Below are 26,773 nucleotides of genomic sequence, written 5' to 3' on the forward strand. Positions count from 1 at the left end.
TGAAAATTGTAAGCTTTATGTAATTTATCATAGAACACCAAATTGCTATAGAGCTTGGGGAAAACACGCGACGTGCGCTGAATCGCGCAGAAAACGCGCACGTAAGAATGCACCCTTAGGGCCTTCCCACACGACGTATTTTTTGCGCACTGACGACGCGCGTTTCTGATGCGCTTGTCTTCTGCGCGTTTTCATCGCGTTATTGGCAGATATAAAGTTTAAAACGTGTCGGCTGTCTTGCGTTTGCTGAGCGTTCAACTTGCATTTGTATCGATACAAACGAGCGTAAAAAAACCTCGTGTGGAAGGGCCCTTATAGTCTCTGACCTCTGTTATATGATAACGAGCTTTTGCCCGCGGCTTCGCTCGCGTTAAGAACTTTAAGGAGTATTATTTTAAGAAAACATTCATCCCCTATTTTAACCCCTTGGAGGTGGAATTGATCAAAATTCTTTCTTAGCGGATGCCTACGTCATAATATCTACCTGCATGCCAAATTTCAGCCCGATCGGTCCAGTGGTTTGGGCTGTGCGTTGATAGATCGCCATGTCAGTCAGTCAAAATTTTAACCTCCGGCCAAAAAAGGGGTGTTTAAGTTTTACGTGTCTGTGAGTGCGTACGCGTGTCTGACCATGGCATCGATTAGGCTTAAATCATTTAGGCACTGACTATTGATTAGAGACATGGGCGTCTCCAGATGATGGCTGAGATCCCCCTTCTTTATATTATTGGAACGAAGTTCCTTATCGCGCGTTGCAAAAATGGGCTAGGCGAAAAGTTGTAACGACACAAAAGTGTCGTGTGTCGCGTCACACACGAAAGTGTGTGTAGCGTGTTTCTCTTTCTGTCTCTCTCTCGCATAGAACAGTGTGGTGTAGCGTCGATTTTTTTTTGTTGAGTGTAGGTATACAGGTTTTTTTGTACATAAGAAATAACTTCGTTCCATCCCCATCATCGTCGTGCCCCTGACACCATTCAAGTTTTTGCCCAATGGGGCAAAGTTATGTAGAAGGAAGTCAATAGCTTGCACGGCCATTAGAACCTTGGTCGCTTTGCGGCTAGCTACTTTTGATCTCTAGGGGGCCCCGACCCCCTGCCACCCCATGGCGACGCCCTTGATCAGAGAAATGTTCCACCGAATAGGTCCTTTGACCGTCACGTCCGTGACATGACATATTAGCATAATATCTTTCTTTATAGTTTTACTCCGAATCGAAGGTAATGACATATTTGACATATTTAATTCCATCGAGCCGGCTCGGAGCGAGCCTTCGAGCTGTCAGTTTTGCGGTCCACACGGTGGTTATTGCTCGATTTGGAGTAAAACTATCGAGCAAAACCGTATGTGAGTACTTTAAGCATATTATTTTTAAATTCAGTTTAAATATTGCTTTCTTAAAAATATCATCCATTTTTCACAATTTTCAGACGCATTTGATTAAATTAAGGATGAGAATAAAAAATAATTGTAGGTAATTGCTCGTTAACTAAATAATTGCGAAAAGCGATCCATAGAACAGATTATTTTTAATCTTACTTTATCAAATTTAGAAGCTGATTGAAAAATACAGATTTAAAAACAAGTGATCCATAATTAATTGAGCCTCGTCTAATCCTTCCTACTGTATTTATATCACGCTCCTGTCCTGAATACCAGTAACAGAGTGAAAACCACCCATGAATAATAATAATAATAATAATAAGGGGGTGAAGCCGGTTCTTCCCAGTTAGTGTCCCCGGGCAACACTTGGGTGCGCCACCCCACCCTCTACGGGGTGAGGTACTCACGTGGCTGATCATCGGCTCTGTCTTTCTTTATCAATCTTTTCATCGTCTTTTTATTAGTCAATCCTTGGTTTTGAATCGTCTTTATTTTTATTTTTATCTATCTTTCACCAACTATGTTTTCCCTTTTACTATATTTCTCGTTTAGTTAACTCTTCTCTTAGGAAACCAGATTATGTGATGCGACTAAGAAACAGAATTATACCCCAGGCGGGTACCGGAGCGTTGCGCGATGGAGAATCCCGCCCCGGACCCTCGGGTCTGGGCTGCCCTGCGTATTCTGGGGAGGGCACCGTATCACACAATAACAATGTTATCATACGCCAATATCATAGTCGAGACAACTCACCAACTAGTCTCTCATCAATTTCATCCCTCTTTTCATCGCCACCATCATCTCCAGCTTCATATATCATGGCTACTCACTCTAGTTCATCAAATACATTGTCACCTATAACAATCAGATCTACTGTTGATGTTGTGCAGGAGGCTATCCCAGCCAGAGTTACTGCACCCGCCTACAGTATGGTGTGCAAGCGTAAAAAATGGTCTAAACAAATGAACATTTTCATAATGCGCCACTATTTCATACTCACAAATTTAGAATCCGATACTAAATCTTACTTATCACATTTACACACATTATTCTCATCACAATACCCAGAAATGGAAGCATCAAAGCAGAGAGTAGGTGACCAACGACGAGCAATAGTCCAGAGACATCTTTTAAGCCCTCAAGAAATATTAGGTATTAAAAATGACGTAAAAATTCTACTACAAAACCAAAATCAGCATTTGACTCCACAAAATATGACACAATTAGAAACTACCGACACCAACGGTAGAAGTCGAAAAATGAGATGGACAACTGAAATAAATGAAACGATAATGCGGACCTATTACAGGATTACCAAACTAGAGACTGACCTCACCACGTACCGACCATTATTACATAAAGAAATTACCACCATATGCCCCTCAATAGCTCATCTGTCAATACAAAGAATAGCTGACCAACGAAGATCGATTGTCAATAATCACCTTCTATCTAAAGACCATCTTAAAAGGATACGCGATGAAGTGCAGCAGCAGTTGAATACTTCAAATGAAGAACAGACAGACGATTTGACTAGACCACCTGACCTTAATTCAACAGAAAACGTGTTAAATGAATGTATTCACTTACCAACTGAAGACTGTCCTAATATTTTACCTTCACCTTTAAAATTATCATCAGAATTAGAAACACAATTGAAAGAAATGTTTACAGATACGTATAATATATTTAAAGATACCGATCCAACAACACGGCCGTCCTTACCTAAATTAAAACCCTCCAGAAAAATAAAACAGATAGTTCATTACCTTAATACTGAAATACTTCCTAACATACTGACAGACGACACTGATTTTAACACGCTACATACTTACATTTATACTGCAGCATACACCACAATCAAATTTAACGGAGTGAGAATCAACAATTACAATTCAGCTAACTTTAACAAACCACGAACGAAACCATGGTGGCATAGACGTCTGGAACGTAGAATTAATGAACTTAGAGCATGTATAGGCCGACTAACGGCATATGCAAAAGGTACCCGATCAGCCTACCTAGAAAAACAAATAGAAAAAATTAAGCAACGATATAAAATTCATTCCCAACACGAGGCCCAAAACTCTGATATAACACATTTTTTAGATACTTTAAAACAGAAACTAAATATACTATCCAACAGGTTAAAAAGGTATAACGAATGCACAATTAGAAAAACTCAAAATAAGGAATTCACAAATAACGAAAAATTATTTTACAGAAAACTAACTCAAAACAATGATAGCCAACAAAATAATTATAGTCCTGTACCGTCGTCAGAGTCCATGCATACCTACTGGTCCAATATATGGTCATATCCAGTTCAACACGAAAATAGTCAATGGATTGATAAAGATAAAGATAGAGTCAAAGACATTCCTGTCATGAAATTTGAAGAAATTCAGCTCGAAAATATGAAAGCAGTTATAAGTAAAACGCATAATTGGAAAGCAACCGGATCTGATCACATACATAATTACTGGTTTAAAAAATTTACATCCACACATACAATACTACTCAAGCACATAAATTCATTCATTAAATCGCCAGACACAATACCATCATTTATTACACAGGGTATAACTTACATGCTAGCAAAAGATAATTCGGATACTTCAAACCCCGCAAAATATAGGCCTATAACCTGTCTGCAAAATATCTACAAGATTATAACAGCATGCATAAGCAATTTAATATATACACATATAAATGAACATAATATTCTAGCTGAAGAGCAGAAAGGATGCCGTAAGTTTAGCCAAGGGTGCAAGGAACAACTCATAATAGACTCCGTAATTTCACAGCAGGCTCTTAAACAGAAACGTAATATATATACAATGTATATAGATTATAAGAAAGCTTTCGATTCTGTACCACACTCCTGGCTTATTTATATTTTAAAACATTATAAAATTAATCCCGTAATAATAAATTGTCTAGAAATAATTATGCCCAATTGGCACACCAAATTGAAAATTTTTGACTCGACTAAAGCTATTGAAACTGACTTCATTTACATAAAGAGAGGTATATTCCAAGGAGACTCTTTAAGTCCTCTTTGGTTTTGCCTTGCCCTTAACCCTCTTTCTTTTATACTTAACCAAAATGACTACGGATTTAAGATCAAATATAATTCACACCATACATCACTTTCACATCTTCTCTATATGGATGACATCAAAATTTTTGCAAACACACTAAACCACTTACACGCTCTTGCTGACCGTACACAATCTTTTTCTAATGACATAAAAATGGAGTTTGGGATAGATAAATGTAAAATACAATCAATAAATAAAGGTAAAATAGAACATAATATACAGTATAAACTTAACAATGACGAAATAATTGATCCAGTTGACCCATTAGAGGGATACAAATACCTAGGCTTCTACCAATCACAGCAAATACATCATAAAGAAACTAAAAATCTACTCAAACAGAAATTCAAAGCAAGGCTACATAAAATACTACACACACATCTGAACGCAAAAAACACAATTAAAGCGATCAATACATATGCCATACCTATACTCACATACTCCTTTGGTGTAATACGCTGGAACCTAACAGAATTAAAAACTTTACAAAGATTAATAAACACAACTATGACAAAATATAGAAAGCACCACCCAAGAGCCTGCTTTCAACGATTAATTTTACCAAAAATAGAGGGCGGTAGGGGTCTCATCGACATTTTAAATTTACACAATAGACAATTAACACTACTCAGAACATTCTTTTACAACCACGCACACACAAAAACACTCCACCTTGCTATTTGTCATGCTGACACTTACACACCACTGGCACTAGCTGATAAAGCAAAAACTATAAAAACTTACACAAAACAGCAAAAAATCGAAGCATGGGCACAAAAATCACTACATGGCCGGCACCGTCTTGACCTTACCAACAACGCCGTTGACAAAATAGCGTCAAACGCATGGTTAAAGCAAGGGGAGCTGTTCCCTGAGACGGAAGGATTTATGCTCGCAATACAAGATCAGGTAATAGATACAAAGAACTATAGAAAGCATATTATTAGAGACCGTAACGTGAGCAGCGACCACTGTCGCCACTGCCATAAGCAGCCAGAAACAATACAGCATATTACAGGTGCCTGCTCATCCATCACACAGACAGACTACAAACACAGACACGACCAAGTAGCAGCAATCATACATCAGATACTCGCACACAAACACAACCTCATTTCAGAAAAAATACCATACTACAAATACACACCACAAATACTACTAGAATCACCCGACTATAAACTATACTGGGACAGGACAATACTGACAGACAAGACCGTACATCACAATAGACCTGACATCACACTTCACGACAAACATAACAAAACCGTCTACCTCGTAGATGTCGCCATACCTAACTCACACAACCTCACTAGTACACACATAACCAAACTCACAAAATACACAGACTTGTCAATAGAACTAAAAGCGCAATGGAGAGTAAGCACAGTTAAAATCATACCAATCATCATCTCAACCACAGGCATCATACCTAAGACACTACACACATCACTCAAAACACTTAATATACATCCACTTACATACATAATCTTACAGAAAGCAGTCATCTTAAATACATGCCGAATTGTCCGAAAATTCTTATCCATCACTTAATTTCACATTTACTTGCAGTTGTTTGGCCACAAGCCCGCAACTGCAGTAGCTACCCCACAAGGGAGAAAAGAAAATTTAAAAAATACAAATAATAATAATAATAATAATAATAATCTTTATTTCATTTACAAAAGTTACAGTTAAAGTACAATGATGGAAGCTACCTAGTAGGCTTAGCCTGTATCAGGCAACATCCCTCTTCCACATGTACAAGGGAAATAAAGAAATCGCATAAGTAAAGTGAAGCAAACTAATCTTAAATACTACAAAAACTCTTAGTTCTAATACAGACCTATTATATTATAAGAAAAAGCTAAGATAAAAAAAAAATGTTACAAAATTACAATATAAATTTTTAGCAAAACAATCTTATGTACATAATATTATTTTTTATTATCTACTAATTTATAGTTTTGTATGTTGTGTGTGTGTGTGTGTGTGTGTGTGTGTGTGTGTGTGTGTGTGTTTGTTTGTGTGTGTGTGTGTGTGTGCACGTGTATGTGTATACAATATTTAACTATAGTTTTATCGGCTCAATTAGTTTCTCTACTTCATTGTAGCTTAAAGAAGTAAGATATTCTTTGACTATTAACTTCACCTGTCTGTTTGTCTTATTTTTAATATTTATAACATTGTTTAATTTATTATAAATAATAGTGGAGCTAAAATCATACTGTCTTGTTAAAACTATTTATTTTCATTTCAAAAGTGAATCTTTCGTGAAATGTGTCTTTCGACTTGCTATTTACCACAGCTTAAGGCTGCGTTTCCACTGAAGCGGAGCGGAGCTTAGCGGTGCCCGAATTGACCAATCGTGCTATTCCAGCGGAATGACAGCGAAGATTTCGAGCATGGTGATTGGTCAATTCAGTAACGTTAAGCTCTGCTCCGCTCCGCTTCAGTGGAAACGCAGCCTTAATACTGGAAAATCTGGAAGTGTTTAAATCTTGCAACAGCTAGTTTGACAAAAATGGGCAGGTTTTTAGGGTTCCGTACCCAAAGGGTAAAAAACGGGACCCTATAACTAATACTTCGATGTCTGTTCGTTTGTCTGCCTGTCTCCAGGCTGTAACTCAAGAGAGTTGAAAATTTCACAGATTATTTATTTCAGTTGCCGGTATAACAACAAATCAAAATAAATAAATACAAAATGAATAAAATATTTAAGGGGGCCGCCAATACAACATGATTTTTTTGCCATTTTTACTATCAATGATGGCAATTGGCACCAAGCACCTAAAATGTTCACAAAATACTCAATTGCATTTATATATTTACTTACTTTAATAGTATAATAAAATAATAAAAGTACTTTATTACTACAGAAAACATAAATTAATACATAAGGCCATTAAGGCCATCCCCCGAGCAAATGACCTTGTCCATACATTTTACTTATCTTAGTTCGAAATTGGTATAAAAAAAAATTAACGGGGAATATATTGTAGTTAATGAAATTGTCGATGTATTGGCGTGTGTTTCAAATAAATGTAATTTGTAAATACTAGTTACTTTCGACTTTCAAAAAGTGTATCATGATTTTGAATAAAAATATATTTTATTTATTATTTATTTATCTAGCGAGATGCTGAAAGTATGCTTCAATTTTAATAAATTGGTATTACTTAGGAAGCTAATATCATGAGTATAATAAACAAAAATAGGAAATTAATAACGGGGAAACATATACTTACTGAAAATAATTGCTGTATTTTTATTACAACTTTGTAGCTTTCAAATTATGAGGGCTCTAAATACGGTAAATTACGGCATCTCCGTAAGGGGAGCACCTTAACTGCTCATTTCTGTGTGTAGATATGCACGAATTCGGTCAGGTCGGCGTGACTTTTATTGTAATTTGTAATAAAACAAACTTGTAGATCATTTTCCAATATTATCGTAACCTCAAAAGTTATAAAGCCGAATTATGGAAGCCCTTTAAAAAGACAAGTCACGAAAATTCAAGTTCTTTTGTATTAACTTTCATGTTGATTTAAGATGAAAGAAGTAAAATAATTTTCTACATTTTATGTGAGTGAGAAAACTTCAAATTGACTTATTTTATGTTTGCGTCTGTATATCAAGTCAATTAAGGTAAATTCACACTGTTGCGTCACGAGGCGTTGCAAATAGTTGCAATGCATTCATGAGACATTCTGAACATACATGAGACAGCTAAGGGTCAATCTATAATAGCGCAGAGTCGAAGCGAAGCGAATTCCCAAAAACTGAACATAGAAAATTCAAACTTAGCTCCAGAGCATAACGCATACATTACTTCTGCGAGGCCAATCAGCGTTGGTCGGGTGCATTCACGCGAATTCGCGCGAATGTGCGCGCTTTTTTAAATTCTCAGAAGTAATAAAGTGCGTTAACGCTTTATAATTCTTATAATTCGCTTCGATGCGCTTCGACTCTGCGCTAGTATAAATTGACCCTCACACCGCGGATGGCAAGTCTGTCAATTCAATGTGTTTTTTTTTTTCTTGTGTAGTAAGTAAAGTTTAGGTTTGAATGGATCAAAAATGCATCTTATTTGCTTCGACGCGGAAGGTGACCTGATATTTTATTAGTCAAAAATTAATATGCGTTCGATCCAGCTTCGATAGCGACAGTCATGTCAAAAATGTACGGGATTTGACATAAAACGCATAGCGCTTGCGATGCGTTATGTCAAATCCATCTTAAATGAAAATACAATGACATACTGTTTATTTCGGCAGAAATTATTGGAAGAGTGAGACAACCTATAGGCGGTGTGCTCTTCCGTCCGCCGCTTGGGGGGCTAGCCGCGCGACCATCTGTCATCTCTGTCATCAAGTCGTGCTGGAGCGAGAGGCCAGACAGACGACCCGACGTCCGACTCGTCAGGATACGACTGAAGGACATGCACGCTGGCATGTAAGTAGAAAGAATGATCTAAATATTAAGAATGTAAAAAATATATTTCTGTCCGTCAACTCTTCACACAAACGGCGGCTCAACCCACATTGGCGCAGAGCCGAAGCGAAGCGACGCGCCCTTTCACATTATTTTCATAGCAGAAAATTTTACTTAAATAATATAATATATTAGAAAAATTCATGTGAATTTACTGTAGGCTAAAATTGAAAAATTGTGTGACGCGTCGCCTCGACTCTGCGCCAGTGTGAGTAGAGCCTTAGATACCTATTACCTATGTAACTTGGTAGTGGCATAGAGCTATTTTAACGACATAGGATAGCTGTTATTGGTGGGAAAAAATGAAGGGTTTTCCATGCAATAAACGAATATCGTCGCAATGCAAACGTCATTTAGTTCAAAATATTTTTATGATGCAAGCTGCTCTATTATAGACTATAAACTATCTATACTAATATTATAAATGCGAAAGTATCTCTGTCTGTCTGCCTGTCTGTCTCGCTTTCACGCCAAAACTACCGAATCGATTGTAATGAAATTTTGTATACAGATAGATAGTCTAAAGCCTGAGAAAGGACATAGGCTACTTTTTTTACTGGAAAAAAGGGTTACAAATGGGTGAAAATGTGTAAAGAAGAGGGGGCATTTCGTACCCACCAATGTACCACCACCTCTTATAGAAATACTTTCGAGCAAGCGTCAGCGCGATGTAGGAGACGCACGGCGCCATCTAATATGAATTTTTGGAAGTATCTTAATTTAAACAAAGAAGAAGGGGCATTTTTGTATGGGAACCGTACCCAAGCTGTAGCACGTTGAGACATATATCAAAGGAAAGGGCTTAAAAAGTTGAACATTTTATTGTATGACGAAAAATCTCTAAACCATGGGAGAAAAAAGTTAATGAGGATAGAAGGTAAGAAAAAATCACAAAAAACACCCTGTATTATTGCATCAATTTATAGTGTTGCTGGTAAGGAATAATTTCTAGAAAGTAATCGTATATGACAAACTTAAGGAAACTGATAGATTTTAGTAAGAATATTCTTTCATAATTTGAAGAAATGTATGAGAAAGCAATAAAACCTTGAAAATCTAACCTTTCCTGGATTTTACCGTACATTGTTACTTTGGATAAACTATTTATAATAAGCAATACTAACGAATGGTTTAGAGATTTTTCGTCTTTCGCCTGCTCTACCTTCCTCTCATCCGACTCCAACATCTCCCGGCTGCCTGCATATTCCACTCATCTGACACCATCATCTCCCGGCTGCCAGCATATTTCACTCCAAAATTTTGATTTTTCAGCAACTATTCTTTTTTTTTTGTAATAGATAATAATTATTATTCTTGCAACTCTTTTTTAATTTAGTTAAAGTTCTGATTTAAAACTTTTAATTTTTTTTTCACTGAGTTATATTTTTATATTGCACTTTTAATAGATTTGTATTTATTTTAGTCTCTACACTATATTTTATTAATATTTTTTAATCCTACATTATTTTAATTTAAAACTAATGGCCATTCAGTTTCTATCACTAAAATAATTTGTCCACATTTATCAGTCACTGTTTAATATATACGTGGGAGAGCCATGCTTCGGCACGAATGGGCCGGCTCGACCGGAGAAATACCACGTTCTCACAGAAAACCGGCGTGAAACAGCGTTAGCGCTGTGTTTCGCCGAGTGAGTGAGTTTACCGGAGGCCCAATCCCCTACCCTAATCTCTTCCCTACCCTCCCCTATTACCCTATTCCCTCTTAAAAGGCCGGCAACGCACCTGCAGCTCTTCTGATGCTGCGAGTGTCCATGGGCGACGGAAGTTGCTTTCCATCAGGTGACCCGCTTGCTCGTTTGCCCCCCTTATTTCATTTAAAAAAAAATACACTTTTTGCATTTTTAATATATTTTGATTTTTTAATATATTTTTGATTTTAAGTCCAATTCTAAAAAGTTCACTTATACATCCCCTGTATCTGCTGCGCAGCGCTGCCACGAGGCAGCACTGGCAAGGTCGCCATGCAATGTGCAGGCTTCGGGGAGACTATTAAAAGATGTTATCTTCACGGTTAACCTTTATTGAGTGCACTTACTAGCTACTTAGCCTAACTTATATAGGGGGGAGGTGACACATACACTATAATATAATATTGTCCTCATTATTGTGAGTTATATTTTTTTAACTTTTCAGTACATAAAAGTTACATTAAGCCGCAAAAGGTAAAGCCATAATCGATAAAAGGGAATTCGTGTTTACGTTATTCAAACAAAAAACACAATAGAAGTATTATATTAGGGACTATTTTTTATAAGTAAAACTGCTCAAATCCGGACGCAGCGTAATTTCAGACTACGTGTGAGGGAAGTCTTAACTTATTATTTTTAATATAAAAACTCAACTAAGGTAACTGAGGGTGGGTTGCACCAGAGGCGTTGTTATAGTTAAAGTTAAGGTATACGTCAAATATTGATGATATTGATGATTTAACAGATCATTTGACATTTTGTTATAGTTAAAGTTAAAGTTAGTTGGTGCAACCCACCCTTAGCGTCACAAGTGGACTTATTTTTAACATCAAATTTCAACTAAAACAGTTCTGCCACTTAAGCGTGAAGAGTTAAGAGACAGACGGAAACACTTTTACATTCATAATATTAGTACGGATTTTTATACTAAACCGCCTAAACCAGATGCGAACGCAAACAAAGACGTCATGATTTTAGATAACTAAAGGTAGCGAAATATTGCGGTATCATAATATTATGTATCTACACACACAGAATATAATTATTGTAAGTTATAACAGTACTCCGTTATCCGTAGTACACGCGAAAAGCTCGCAAATTTAATTTTAAGGATACACCTAAGGTACTCTACTGTATATTTATAACATTGTGACAGACTTATCAATCCAACTGATTTACCAAATTTCCCAACAGGAAAACGAACATATTCGACAACATGCTGGCCATGATGGAGAAGTACGCCTCAAACCTGGAAGCCCTGGTCGCTGCCAGAACAGAACAGCTGCTGCAGGAGAAGAGGAGGACAGATGACCTGCTGAACCGCATGCTGCCACGGTATGATATTATTAAGTATACAGTAACAATACTAAGTGATGATACCTACCTTAGGGTGTGAGGTGTTGAGGTAGACCGGCCGGTCGTGGAGGGAGTCCTGTGTTAGACAGATCCAGGATGCTGAAGGCAAACCGCAGATGGTTTTAGTGGGTAAGCCCGGCGCTTCTCGTCGGCAGTTCCACATACTCCCGGGGTGCTTCAGCTTAACTGAGGCACATCCCCAACCCGGGGCATCCATAAAGGGTTTCCCCTGCACATAATAAAAAAAGACGGGTTGCACTCCGGGAGTGCCGGCAGAAGTGAAAACTCGATTACTAACGTTGTGCATAATTTTTTAACCCATTTTTTATGAAAATCGATTTTTTTAATTAATCGAAACCCTTACAATCGATTAAATTTTTGACCCAGTTTTTATGAAAATCGATTTATCGATCAGCACGAGAATCTGACGCGAGTTTCACAGTTTTTACCCATCCCACAAAAGTGCTCAACGCCGCTAAAGAAGTTTTCACTTCAAAAATAAGGCGTTCCTTCCACTTGACACCACCAAGACGACACCCCCACCGGCTCCATGGCAATAAACGAGTTTTGGCGCAACGGAATTGCGGGCGTCATCCACTCATCTATAAATCAATTTCTTTGTATCTAGAGAGAACCATACACAGATGCTTTAGATTCCTAGCCTATGCAATACTATTCACAATCAAGATGAACACAACAGAAGGCCACAAATTGGCAATCAATGTCTTGTTAACAGAGAAGTTGGAGAGATAACTTGAGAGAGATGTTAGTACTCAATGGATATTGAAGCTGCATTAAACTCTGTAGTTTATTACGATCGCATAAAACTAGTGTCCAAGATATTAACCAGGTCATAGGGAACTTAATCCCCCTAATGGGCGTTTTGTAATTCACAGGGTGGAACAAAACAAAGTAATAATATTTTAGGGTGAGTATGAGTCCCCTGTATAGATTCCACTGTGAAAGAGCAAAAGATACTCTTTTAGAGCTGCTACTTTCACGTTGAATATGGGACCCATACACATCCTAAAGTATTATCACTTAGTTTTGTGACATTCTGTATTTAAAGGGACATAATATACTAAGGGTGGGTTGCACCAGAGGTGTGGTTATAGTTACAGTTATGGTCAAAGTTATGGTTATAGTTAAAACTAACTTAACTTTGAACACAGAATTTGACAGATGTCTCTTGCTGGTTCGACAAGGCTTTAAATGCACGTGGGCGGGGGCGCTGCTGGTAAAGGAGAACTCTCAAAAATGGCGTTTTTGTATGATGACAGCGTTAGTTCCTTTTTTCGCCACGTTCATTTAAAGCCTTGTCGAGCTCTATGTTAAATATGGCATCCATTTTTTACTTTAACCAAAGACTTGACATTTTGCATTGTAGTTAAAGTTACAGTTAAAGTTAAAGAGTTAAAGTAAGTTGGTGCAACCCATTATTAAACACTCTTAAGTATATTATTTACTTTTATTACACCATTTATATTTATTAGGATAATAGATTATTTAGAACCCGCATAGCACCGGATTGGCATAATTTCATCTTGAACTTGAGTCTTGAATAAATCTCAATTTCAATTCGATTAGGATTCTATAAGATTGATTTGCGATTTAGATCGCAACACAATAAGGCTTCAATTTGGAATCGCAAGTAAATTGAATGTCAATATTACCGATTGAAATTGTTTAGAGAGAACGCTGGGTTTTCCACAATATGGAGACAATAATGATCAAACTGTCACAAACAACTGCAGTATTGCAGTTTATTAGAGAACAGGGTTATTTGTAGAGCTCATGTTATTTTTCCATCAAAACATTGGATGAAAACAAATATAAGTGACTATAGGTACGTATTATTCTAATTTCTTTTTTAAGTTTTTAGGGTTCCGTACCCAAAGAGTAAAAACGGTATATTGAATGTACTGTCACTTCTTGGTGGAGACTCATCTTCAATTAAATTATTATACACTTTCCTTGCACTTATTCCACTTTATTTTAATATATTTATTGCAAAATTGTTAAATACACGACCGGTTTCGAATAAATCATCATCAGGTGTTCTTACCTTCGTTATCTGTCCGTCTGCCCGTCTGTCTGTCTCCAGGATGTAACTCAAGAAGATATTTGACCTCGACACTTTTTATTAGTACCTACTCACTACCTGCATGGTAGGGTCAGAGGGCGTTGATAGTATTCCTGTGCGTCAACTAGATGGCGTTTTTTTGAGAATAAACAGCGATGCGTTGTTATTATTCCTGCCTCTTGGGCGTCAATAATTATAGATGGCGTTATTTTTTTTTTGAGTGTATATGTATACAGGTTTTTTGAACATAAGAAATAACTTCGATCCATTCGGGTGTCCCTTGACACCTCTCAAGTTTTAGTTTTTAAGTACTTGGGTATGTCATAAATAGCTTTTTTTATACGTGTTTTTCTCTATGTTTGTATTTTTATATCATTTTTATTCTTATTTCGTTTTCTTTTGAAATAACACAAAGGGAGAAGCGGATACGGTACGGTATTAAGTTTCTAAATTTATCTCATCGAAAGCACACAGCTCAGTTATGCTCGGGCCACACTAACGAGAAATGCCGTTAATTATCGCGATAATGCTAAAACTTGTTAAAGCATTATCGCCTTTAATTAGTGGCACGTAAAGGCGATAATGGTATAACATGTTTTAGAATTAACGCGATAATTAACGGCGTTTCTCGTTAGTGTGGCCCGAGCATTATAATGCCCGTAAGAGGCTTAGAAAGTTAAGACCATAGATTATAGGCTTTAACTTTACATAGCGTTTCCAAGAAAATATCGTAAGTAACATAAGTACCTACAATATTATAGTTATAGTAAATATTTTCCGTACTTACATCTTAATATTTTATGACCTATCACGCACACAGTCAAATAGCTATACAAGGTGTAACAAAATTAAGCGATAATAATACTTTAGGGCAGGGGTCGCCAATTAGTTTCGTTCGGGGTCCATTTTAAGAAATAAAATCACGGCCCGCACTGTTTAAAAAGAAACAAAGTTATTACGAAAATTACAAAGGTAAGTATTTATTTACATAATCAATGACAAAATTGTCAAGTTTTCGTTGCTTGTTTGGACTTTGGAGTGAAATTGGTGCAAGCTATTGACATTAAATCCTGGAGATGTTCATCAGTAAGTCGAGACTCGAGACCTTAATTATTCATTTTAAGGAATTCATCTTCGAACATGCTTGGTACGCACACAATGGGTCGGCGGTCCGGATGCGGACTGTGGTCCGCCATTTGGTCACCCCTGCTTTAGGGTGTATGTGTTCCTTCGCTGTGAACAGTGAAAGTAGCAGCGCTGAAAGAGTATAATTTTTTTTGTGATTTGTATGGGCAGTGGGCACGCGCCCGCGCGTTTTAATTTTTTCCATACAAAGGTAAAGAAAAGTTAAATAGTAACTTTTTTTTACCAGCGCTGCTACTTTTACAGCGAATTCTATATAGGGGACCCATACACACCCTTAAGTATTATCACTTAGTTTTGTTACACACCGTATAATATGGAGCGGCCTGCCCCGCTGGCTTCGTCATAATATTGTGTGCGTACCTGTGATCTCGCGACCTAATTTTCTGTAGTATAATTTTCTGTCAGTAAGTAAATAAATTCAGAAAACGCAGTTTTGATCAAAGGTCACTCTGTTCTATTTGCCTTACCCAGATGTATTCCTAAATAAATTTCGCTAATTTCAACGACTTCTTAACTTTTCGCGACTTATTGTAAGTACTTAAATAAATACTTTAATGGAAACTGACCCTAAATAAAAGGCTTATCTATTCGTGAGTGTTTTCACTTTTCATATTATTTCGATGGAATAAGGATTGTAATCTCTGAGCTCAGACCAAATAAAAAGTCAAGACCTAGATCGCTGCGAACAACAAAGTGAGTGGAAGCCGATCAAACTGCGCCAGTTGTGTATGTGTTAAGTATAGTTTTCACAGAGCCAGTATTGGCTGCCAATAAGACTGGCAGCCAGTATTGGCTTGGTATATGCCGCGTGTGAACAGTTTGGCCTGGCTTGAAAAACTGTTCACAAGCGGCATATACCAAGCCAATACTCGCTGCCAGTCTTATTGGCTGGCTTGAAAAACTGTTCACACGCGGCATATACCAAGCCAATACTCGCTGCCAGTCTTATTGGCAGCCAGTACCAGCTCTGTGAAAACTATACTTTACGCTACTAATATATTGTATTCTGTGGTTACGCTCAAAGACCGAAAACGCTCTAGGTGTAATAATCCCTATTCCTACCTATTGTTTATTAAGTATATTTTTTAGGTTTTAAGATTCCGTACCCAAGGGGTAAAAACGGGACCCTATTTACTAAGACTTCGATGTCTGTCTGACTGTCAGTCTGTCTGTCTGTCTGTGTGTCTCCAGGCTGTAACTCAAGAATCGCTATAGCTTCTGAAATTTTCATAAATTGTGTATATCTGTTGCTGCTATAACAATAAATACTTAAAACAAAATAAGTAAATTAAATATTTAAGGGGGGCTCCCATATAACATACATGATTTTTTTGCTATTTTTTGCTCGATATCAATAACGGCAATACATATCTAGGCACTTTAAATATTCACGAAATACTCAATTTTATTTGTACTTAATAAAATTTAAATAAATGAACGAATAATAAATACTTAAGTTAAATAATAATACGGGAGCCAGTACAAAAAACACAATTTTCAGCCTTTTTTACTCTATTGTGGTACGGAACCCTTCGAGCGCGAGTCCAACTCGCACTTGGCCGATTTTTAATTATAATCTTCTATAGTATCTTATAAAGCTTTTTTAAACTTGGTATTTTGCTCTATGTTTGTATTTTTTAATTTAAAATAGGTACGTGTGACATTCGATGAATGCCGCAGTAAAGCTTAATTTACGTCAGCTATTAAAAATAATTTTGACTACTTGAAAATGCCGAGCTGTGTCGTGAAAGGGTGTAAAAATAATTCATCCAAAGATGAAAAGCGAGATGACCACCACCATACTGCGTCTGTAACATCTGGCCCTTAAGCCCGGCCGCACATTGTCCGAAATTTCTGATCAGAAACAGTTGAACGTCCGAGCTGTCTCTTACATTTTGTACTGAGCCGAGTGAGCTCGCCGGAAGGATATTTCGGATAGTGTGCGGGGCGGCGGTCCGGCGAAATTCAATTGTTTCTGATCAGAATTCGGACAATGTGCGGCCGGGCTAAGAGGAGTCCACACCGCCCTTTTTTCCATACAAAAAGGGTTGTCCCCTGTTTCCTCCCTGGATAATGCTAGTAGAGTTATAATTTTTTCCTGAATATCTACGGCCACTAATACAATGTCCCTATGTTTTATTTAATGTGGGACCACCATGGGCGTCGGCGGCGGGGTGCCAGGTGGTGCACTTGCACCCCTTGGGAATCTCGGGATCAACAGGAATTATTGAAATAAAAAGCATTTTGTAACCCTATTACTATGCCGTACAAAGATAGTTCATAATGTGTCGGCACTAACGGCCGTTCCCAATATTCAATCTATCTCTGGTTTGACATACAACCGATCGCAGCTAACATTGAATTGACATAAAATATATGTCTCTAATGTCTAATGTGAGCTATTCCTATCTCTAGTAGGGCAAAATCAGAGATAGATCAAATATTGGGAACGGCCGTTAATGTATTCTGTTGACGTAAATAGACAGTTACTGTTGTTCGTAAAGAGTAAAAAGAAAGAAAAGAAAGAAAACTAAAATATGCACCCCTTGGAAGTTATTTCTGCCGGCGCCCATGGGGACCACATTTCACACGGAAGCAATTTGAAATCTTATATTTTTAATATACTTATTCAAATGAATTTAGGAGGTTATTGTACAGAATACATATGCAAGTAGCAGAGTAAACAGAATTATAGAGTATGCCGACTTAGAACTGATGTTGAAATTTTTAAATTTGACGTATTATGACGAAAATCGTCGCTAGGGTTGTTAAATTGTTACCTACGAATTTAAAAATATGACATATTTGCTGGACGTGTTCCTCTTTGGTCGTAATTGTTGTTTGTGTTTTGGCACATGCGATTAAAATTGTCAGAATCCAATTTTGAAATCTTTATTTTAAACATTTAAAAATAAATTATATCAGCCAGCGCGAGGCACATTCCGTTCATAATCCTAGTGAAACCCGACGAATTTGACAGATATTGAAACCTGTCCGTCTCTTTGCAGTCGAACTACTGGTCGTTATGTCTATTGTGCAAGTAGCTATAATTGCCTGAACTATGCAAGAAAACACAAGTGTTGCCAGAATGAAGTATTTTTAAATACCCTGACTTTTTATTTGGTCTGAGCCTCTGAGTTAGATTTAATTGAAACCAGTGTAATGTGAAAACTTGCCAGACTTGGAATTAACTTACAAACATTTAGGTAATATTTTTACAACAAGTTTTATAAGTATTTGTGTGGAGTTGTTAAATAAAACTAGACGTATACTGAAACACAAAAAAGGAAGTTTGTTAAGTCCTTGACTAAGTAAATATTATTCTATTTCTTGGAATCGAAATTCTTAAACTTATTATTACATACCCTCAATTAAAACAAAGTGATTTACTTTAGGGTGTGTATATTGTGTCTCTTAAAATAAAACAGACTTAATCTGTGAAAGTAGCAGCGCTGGAGGAGTTACCTTTTTAAAGTTCCGTACCCAAAGGGTGAAAATGGCACCCTATTACTGAGACTTTGATATCTTGTCGTCTGTCTCCTGGCTGTAACTCTAGAACCGCTATAGCAACAAATACGAAAAACAAAATAAAATAAATATTTAAGGGGGGCTCCCATACAACAAACGTGATTTTTTGCCCTTTTTTGCGATATCAATAACAGCAACAAGTAGGCAGTTGATATTTTCACAAAGGGCTTAATTATATGTATATTTAAATGTTTAATAATAATATTAAATAAAATAAAAAAAACTAAGGGGGGCACCCATACTGACTACTTTTCCTCTATAACGGTACGGAACCCTTCGTGCGCGAGTCCGACTCGCATTTGGCCGATTATTTATAAATAGTGTGCCGTCAAACTCATCATGTTAGGTCATTTCTTATACCAACATAGAAGTCAAATGTTTCTCTTTCAGTGCTGCTACCTAATTAGTAATTATTACAGATAGACTGTTTTATATTATTACACACCCCACTCTTTAGTATTTACACGTCTGAAGTACCTAGTCACTTTGACTACTAACCACAACCAGCTATACCAGCCTTTCCCAAAGTGGGCAAATACCCTTATGGGCATTATAGATCTGAAGGTGGGCGGTGTGGGACCTAGAAAAAAATGGGGGCTATGTGTAGAGGCTTGGACCGGTGATTTATTTCATCTGGATGCAATTTAAATTGAAACAATGGGGGGGCTAAAACGTCATTTATTCTCAAAGTGGGCAGTAGACAAAATAAGTTTGGGAACCTCTGAGCTATAGCATACCATTTTACATACTACCTCTTTCCAGCACGGTAGCCGAAGCGCTGAAACGCGGGGAGCCTGTCAAGGCCGAGAGTTTCGACTGCGTCACCATATACTTCAGCGACATCGTCGGCTTCACCAAGTTGGCTGCTAGCAACTCTCCTATGCAAGTAAGATCCTCCGAAGAAGACTCCACGAAAGCAGTGCCGTGGGCTTCTTATAGCTTGATAATTGATTAACCGCCGTACTCAGAGACATTTAATTATGATTAACCTTCAATTTAATGAAGAGTTTGACAGATAATATATGGGGCTTATGTCAAAATTTCGAATTAATTACAATTAAATAATTAATGTTCCACTCTCACAGTGGCGTAACTATTACATCCGTGGCAAATTGATGGGGCCCTATCAGTATAAATCGTCACGTTAATAATAAAACAATGTATAAAGGGTCGGGGGCCCGTGGCATTTTGCCAGCCCTGCCACCCTATAGTTACGCCACTGAATTGATTGCTGCTGCCTTTTCGGCTTCCTTACACTTTGAAGACCGAACGTTTTGAAATATTCTAACAAAAACTTCTATCAAAAAGAGGCAGGAAAGTTTACACAAGCTAGTGCCTTTTGAAGAACGAGCCATCGCCACCACTAGTGTTGCTAGGAGGGATTTTGATAGTGCAACCTAACGCAGACCTAAAGCCTTGATGTACTTACTTTATATTGTACGTAGCGCCTATTGCAAACCTCAAACCTATTCACCATTTGCAAACTGTAATGTGATTCGCCATTAACGATTGGCAAATCGTCATTCATTGGTCCTTTTTGTCTTTCAGGTGGTGGAAATACTGAACGATTTGTACACTTGCATCGACTCTATCATATCATTTTACAACGTTTATAAGGTACGAACAATTTAGTTTTTACCATAATATTTACCAAAATCACAGCTATACGTGGGAGAGCCATGCTTCGGCACGAATGGGCCGGCTCGACCGGAGAAATACCACGATCTCATAGAAAACCGGCGTGAAACAGCGCTTGCGCTGTGTTTCGCCGAGAGAGTGAGTTTACCGGAGGCCCAATCCCCTACCCTATTCCCTTCCCTACCCTCCCCTATTCCATTCCCTTCCCTTCCCTCCCCTATTACCCTATTCCCTCTTAAAAGGCCGGCAACGCACTTGCAGCTCTTCTGATGCTGCGAGTGTCCATGGGCGACGGAAGTTGCTTTCCATCAGGTGACCCGTTTGCTCGTTTGCCCCCTTATTTCATAAAGAAAAAAAAAGCTATCCCTTGCCTTCATTGGTGCTGTATTTCAGGTGGAAACCATAGGAGACGCGTACATGGTGGTAGGCGGTCTGCCGGAGCGGTGCGCGCGCCATGCGGCCGAAGTGGCGTCCCTCGCGCTCCACGTGTTGGAATCCGTACCCAAGATCCACATGCGGCATATGCCGGCTGCTAGACTGCATATACGGATAGGTAGGATCATCTAATCCATAGTAATTTTCAAAGTGTGTATGTCCGATGAACTGATTTTGATGGGTGAAGAGATAATATTGCTTACATATTGAGTTCCAAAAGTGCATTGCATAGGATAGTTTCATACGGGAGTAATAATTTACGGCGTACTTAAGAATTCTGAATATGTTTTGGTAGACATGTAATCAGTGCCGTAAATAGCCTTTTTTGCGCCCTGTGCGAGCTTCTATATAACTGCACCTTTGTTTTTTAACCGACATCCAAAAAGGAGGAGGTTACATTATGTTCGGCTGTGGATATTTTTTACTACATTGGGAAATATCTCTGAGGCGCACCGGGAACTTATCGGGAGCAATTCGAAAAATAAGGATCTGTCTGGTCTGGCCATTCTCGCGCCCCTCAGAGTCTACGCCCTGTGCCTGGGCACCGGTGGCACCGCCCTATTTACGGCACTGCATGTAATAAAAGTATTGCCACAAGATTTTAAAAGTGTAGAGTCTAGACTCATTCCCACACCTAATCGCCAAGGGATTTCGTACACACGTAAACTTTATTCCTCGTGTTAGTTTCAATTGGTAGAGGTTTTCAGATACCAGTTACCAGTAGCTCTACCATGAGTTTAAAGCTATAGTATTTATCGATACTCGATACCGACTACGTAAATTTTTAGTATGGCAAATTTTACAGCGCCTCTAGCGGTTACTTGCGAAACTCAAATCGCCATACTAAATATTTACGTAGTCGGTATCGAGTATCGATAAATACTATAGATTTAAACTCATGGTAGAGCTATTCTACCTCCTAACAAGACTTTTGATGTTGATACTCTTTCACTCAATAAAATACCCATTCAAAACCCTTAATTCTTCCCGCAGGAATCCACAGCGGGCAATGCGCTGCCGGCGTGGTCGGCATGAAGATGCCTCGCTACTGTCTCTTCGGTGACACCGTCAATACCGCCGCGCGCATGGAGTCCACCGGGGAGCCACAGAGGATACACGTCAGCAACGACACGTACCAGCTGTTGAAGCAACATGGCGGATACCACTTCAAGGACCGAGGCATTATCAATATTAAGGTTTGTGGAAATAAAAAGACAACAAACATCTTTCTTATGTAATTACTAATTAGTTAATGGAACGAACCAAATATACTTCTAAGACCTAAGTAAAGTTGTTATTCAATTTGACTAAATTTAAAAGTTCTAATTAGAATCCTAAAAAGAAGACTAATTGGTAGCTTCTTAAGCAGCCTCTACACGTTGGCCGTGTTTGCCGAACAGAAGGGGATGGCGCTATACCAGAATGAAAGACGCAAATAATTCGATCTCTTTTTTTAGTATAACGCCGTCCTCTTCTGTTCGGCAAACACGGCCAACGTGTAGAGGCTGCTTTATTCCACTTGTCCTAATTTAGTAACTAAATCAGTTGTGACGATGCGGCTATTTTGGCCAGACGTCTTCTTAATGGCTCCAGTTCTGTCAAAGCAACAGAAAATTGGTATTCTCATAGGCTTAGCTGTTGGTTCAATGAAAATAAAAATAAATAAAAGGCGAAAAAGACGGTTGAAATCATTTTTGCTCCACGAAAAATTATTATGCATTATGAACTTTCTGAACTACTTAGAACCAGCAGACTTTAGAAATTGCCTACGAATGGATTTCAGATCGTATAACATTATATACATATATTGACTTTAATACAGATTTAGCAGTTCCCACTACAGATAAAAGGTTGAAACCATCTGGCAACACTGATGTCTGATTTAGTCAGTCAGAAGCCACATTTTTTCCGATTTAGTACACTAATTAGGATCCTAGCTTTCTAAATGTTATTTCACTTGACTAAATTTAGTTACTAAATCATTTAGACGTCTAAATTTAGTCAAATGGAATAACAACTTAAAGGATACATGCGATTATGCCAAATAAGATCCCGTCATTACTGCCTTCTTTTCTTTAATTCAAAATTGGTCTGTTTTAAGTTAGATACATAATATTTTACTCGTTTTTTGTTTGTAATTGTTTTACAGGGTAAAGGGGAAATGAAAACTTGGTGGCTTACAGGAGAAGACCACGAGAGGAGGAAAAATTCCATGTTTAGATATAGTAAGTTCAGAATTTAATAATCGTATTAGATCATTTTGCATAGTACCAATAATATCGATGGGTTCTAAGTAACCCATCAATCCCCAAGCGGCAGCCGGCTGCCGCATAACAATTGAAAATCAATTGTCTGCGATACCCACGATGGAGGTGTTAAAGGGATAATTTATATCCCATACACTATCATGAAAATATCTTACTAATCCTTCTATTTCTAGAACTGGGCCTGGACCAAGATCCAGAGACAGACACCAACAACTCGCAATGGAATATGAGCCGTTCCATTCTCAACATCCGCGATCGGGCGCGTCTGTCCTGCGGAGGCTCCTTGGGCCCAGGGTCCGCACTGTCTTCTCCTGGCCCACCAGCCTGCGCCTGCTTCGTGCCCCCCAGGGACCACCACTCAGCCCCCACCGTCACCTTCTGCGAGGACTGACGCTAACCTATCGAGGTGTTTCATGCCACGAAGTACAGGATCCGACCTGAGCTTTAGGGAGACCGCGTGGAATGTGAAGTGTCTGCTCAAAGGATACACTAGGGTAGATGACTGTGAGTTTGATGATGTGACGAAGCGAGCTAGGATATTGGACGCTATGAAACGACTGTACTGTTTAGATTACGATTATAATAATCTCAATTAGGTATGAAATATTGTGAAACGTATGCTGTATTTTGCTCAGATTACTAGTCATTAGGTATACTTGTCAGATAAGGTCTAACTAACTAGTCATTTCTTGTTGGTGTGGTATTAAAGCCCCACGGCCCACATGGCATACACGTGGAGGCTCATTGATCCGGTCGGACTGATCGCGGGCCAACTCAAATGGACTTGTTTGGCGTATATGTGTGTACAACTGTCAACTGTACAAGTCCAGTGGTCGGCCTATTATTATCAGTTAGAGTAAATCGATCGGCATCCTTTTTTATGGAGGTCTATATTATAGTAAAGAATAAGGACCTTATTATAGTTAAGAATAAGGTCCCTTAGCATACTGGAACAGTTGGCTTTAGCATAAAACGGTGTGTTCCAGCTTCTAGGAGATTTCTCGAGTACCTAAAATGACTGAAATTCAGTTTAGTAAGCTTATACATAATATTTAATAGCCAAGTCCAATTATTTATTGCTGTTAATAAACTAAAATATGACGTTACTGTTGTACCTGTGCATATTTAGCGTGAAATATACAAAAACCAAACTTTGAAACAAACTATGAAATGTCCAATTTATGAAATTGTTAAGATTTTAGTAGCTAAGGTCTGTGTTATTCCAATGAGATTTTAAGTTACTTAATTATCAATGATATCATTGTAGTTAGTCTAATTTATTGTATGTACACCTAAGGATAATTGATGGTCTGATAGATATAATTAATAATATATATAAATTTCTTACATATTATAATATATTGCTGTCAATTTCAAATATTAAAAGTATTAATGACTATGATAATGAATTGAAATTAGTGTTTGTGTGCTAATAAAAATATTATTATAAAATAATGTCCGTCTATATGTAGGTACTAGGTGTCTAATGTAGTCTATAATATTTTAATCATAAAATATCTTAAGGACTTTCAACAAAATTATTTCAAAGTCTTTATAAGTGCAAATTGTAGCACTAATCCAAGCTATCTGGCTTTTAAATTAGCTTATGAAAAAAGAAATGATTATAACGCTACAGATGTTTAACTACCATAATATGTGACAAGACTCGAGAGGCAAACCGCAAAATTAGAATTTAAAAGAATATAAGAAAAAGATGTGTCACTTTAAAAGTGTATTGATTTAAAAATAATAACCCCAATTACATTCAGCCTCGTAGATTTTATTTTAAAATATATTATTTTTCAAAATTTTAGATACTTACCTATTTAGCATATTAATATTTTAGTTACTTACTTAATAATAATTTTTTAGTCTCCATAGAACCTTTATATATATTATTATGTTGTTTGCTAATAAGTGTCAAGTTTTTAAGGCTACATACATTTTCTTGATCTTATTTAACAAATGTTTTGCTCACATTAAAACTAAGGGGTCCATTTTGTTTAAGCAGGGCTTTAGCAAATAAAATAATATCATAACTGTAGTTATATTTGATCTGTATTATTCATAATGGTATCTACATTATTGTACTTATAAGAAAATCAGTATTATAGTGAACTAAAATTTACATTTAACTATATACAAATAATTCAAATGAATGTTATGATTGTTGTTTGTTAAAATATATCATTTTTTAAATAAATTATGATAATCTTTCATTTAACAAACCCAATTTCTTCTAATTAGTTGCAATAAAACTATTTAGTATTTTACAAACTATGATTACAGACTACAACAATAATTTCAATTTTTACATTTAACTTTACAAAACCTACAATTTTAAATATATTATGGAGGGGCTACATAACTTACCCAGTGTTCCACTTAGCATTAAAAACGAACAAAACACTCAAAGAGGCATTTTTAAGCGTTTTGATCATTTTTAACACTAAGTGGAACACAGGGGTAATTGAGTTATGTCAAGCCCAGTTGAAAGATATTCAGTAATGTAAATGACTTGATATGACCTAACCCAATAACGTAGGCCTACTATCTATCTATAAATCAACTTTTGTAAATAAACTTTATTAAGTTTTCTTTTTTAACCCTCTTACCCTCAGCTCCAGCTCAAGGTAAGCTCTCATGGATGGGTCATCGACCATTTTCATTATCTTCTCTGCAATGTCCGGCCCGGCATCTTGCATTTTTGATGCCAATGCTTCTGCCCAAACTATGAACACACAGTTTGCACAGCCAGACCTGCAGCAGGCAGTAGGTGGCTCATCCAGAGAGGCCTTAAAATAAACAATCAATTAACACGTTAACTGCGTAGACCCAAATCCTTAACCTAAATTTAAGTGCGTTACCGGGATGAGCACGCCCCTTTATGAAATTAATTATTATGCGTTACGGGTGCAAAAGTGCCCCGTACACCCGACTTCATTTAAACCCCTCTAAAATTGTCAAAAATAGTATTATCATTGTTTTTCTTATACCATTTCAAAGAGTATTAACTGAACTACACTCTCCTTACTCCGCACGTAGGTACAATAAAAACAAAAATATATATAATGAAAAATAAAGTGCGGGGTGCTTCTATCCCCGTAACGCAATTAAAAACAAAAAATACGGGATTCCAAAAACCCCTTAACGCACAGAATACATTTTTATCGATAAAATGTTAGTGATGGGAGTAAAAAAATTAAAACTATCGATATTTTAAATAGATGATACTCGTATTTATTTATTCATAATAATTATAAGAATGACTTTAGGGAACAAACCAAACCAAACCAAACAAACATATTTTTATATAAAAAATAAATTATCTTAGAATTACTTAACACTTCGTTAATGCGAATAACCGATAGTATAGAAAAAAACTTTACTGAATTCTAATGTTTAATATTATTACACTGCAAACAATATGCTTTATTACACTGACGACAAAGTGTTTTAACTTTCTTTACTTTGTTATCTGCTTCCCGACTGCTCATAGATTTTCTTAGCTCCTCATAACAACCTGAACATTTTTTTTCTTTTCACCAATTTCAAATTTATGTTTAGATTCAGAAGGCTCCAAATCATCAGATTTAACGTTGATCAAATTTGTGAAAGAATCAATGATGTGTTC

At 37.2% G+C, this 26,773-nt stretch overlaps 1 protein-coding gene across 1 annotated transcript in view; it reads left to right on the forward strand.

The window, feature by feature from the left end:
• LOC121732244 (guanylate cyclase 32E-like) overlaps positions 1–24,345 on the forward strand; it is a 153,048-nt gene extending 128,703 nt beyond the window's left edge. The window contains exons 17-24 of the mRNA XM_042122061.1: positions 8,759–8,936; positions 11,881–12,021; positions 19,562–19,685; positions 20,348–20,416; positions 20,831–20,990; positions 21,866–22,068; positions 23,022–23,097; positions 23,313–24,345. Of these exons, the coding sequence (XP_041977995.1) occupies positions 8,759–8,936; positions 11,881–12,021; positions 19,562–19,685; positions 20,348–20,416; positions 20,831–20,990; positions 21,866–22,068; positions 23,022–23,097; positions 23,313–23,530 (1,169 nt within the window). The 3' untranslated portion in view covers positions 23,531–24,345. The remainder of the gene's footprint in view (positions 1–8,758; positions 8,937–11,880; positions 12,022–19,561; positions 19,686–20,347; positions 20,417–20,830; positions 20,991–21,865; positions 22,069–23,021; positions 23,098–23,312) is intronic.
• The last annotated feature ends 2,428 nt before the right edge of the window (positions 24,346–26,773 follow it).

Source organism: Aricia agestis, chromosome 12 (genome assembly GCF_905147365.1).
Source record: "Aricia agestis chromosome 12, ilAriAges1.1, whole genome shotgun sequence".
Classification (NCBI taxonomy): Eukaryota; Metazoa; Arthropoda; class Insecta; order Lepidoptera; family Lycaenidae; genus Aricia; species Aricia agestis.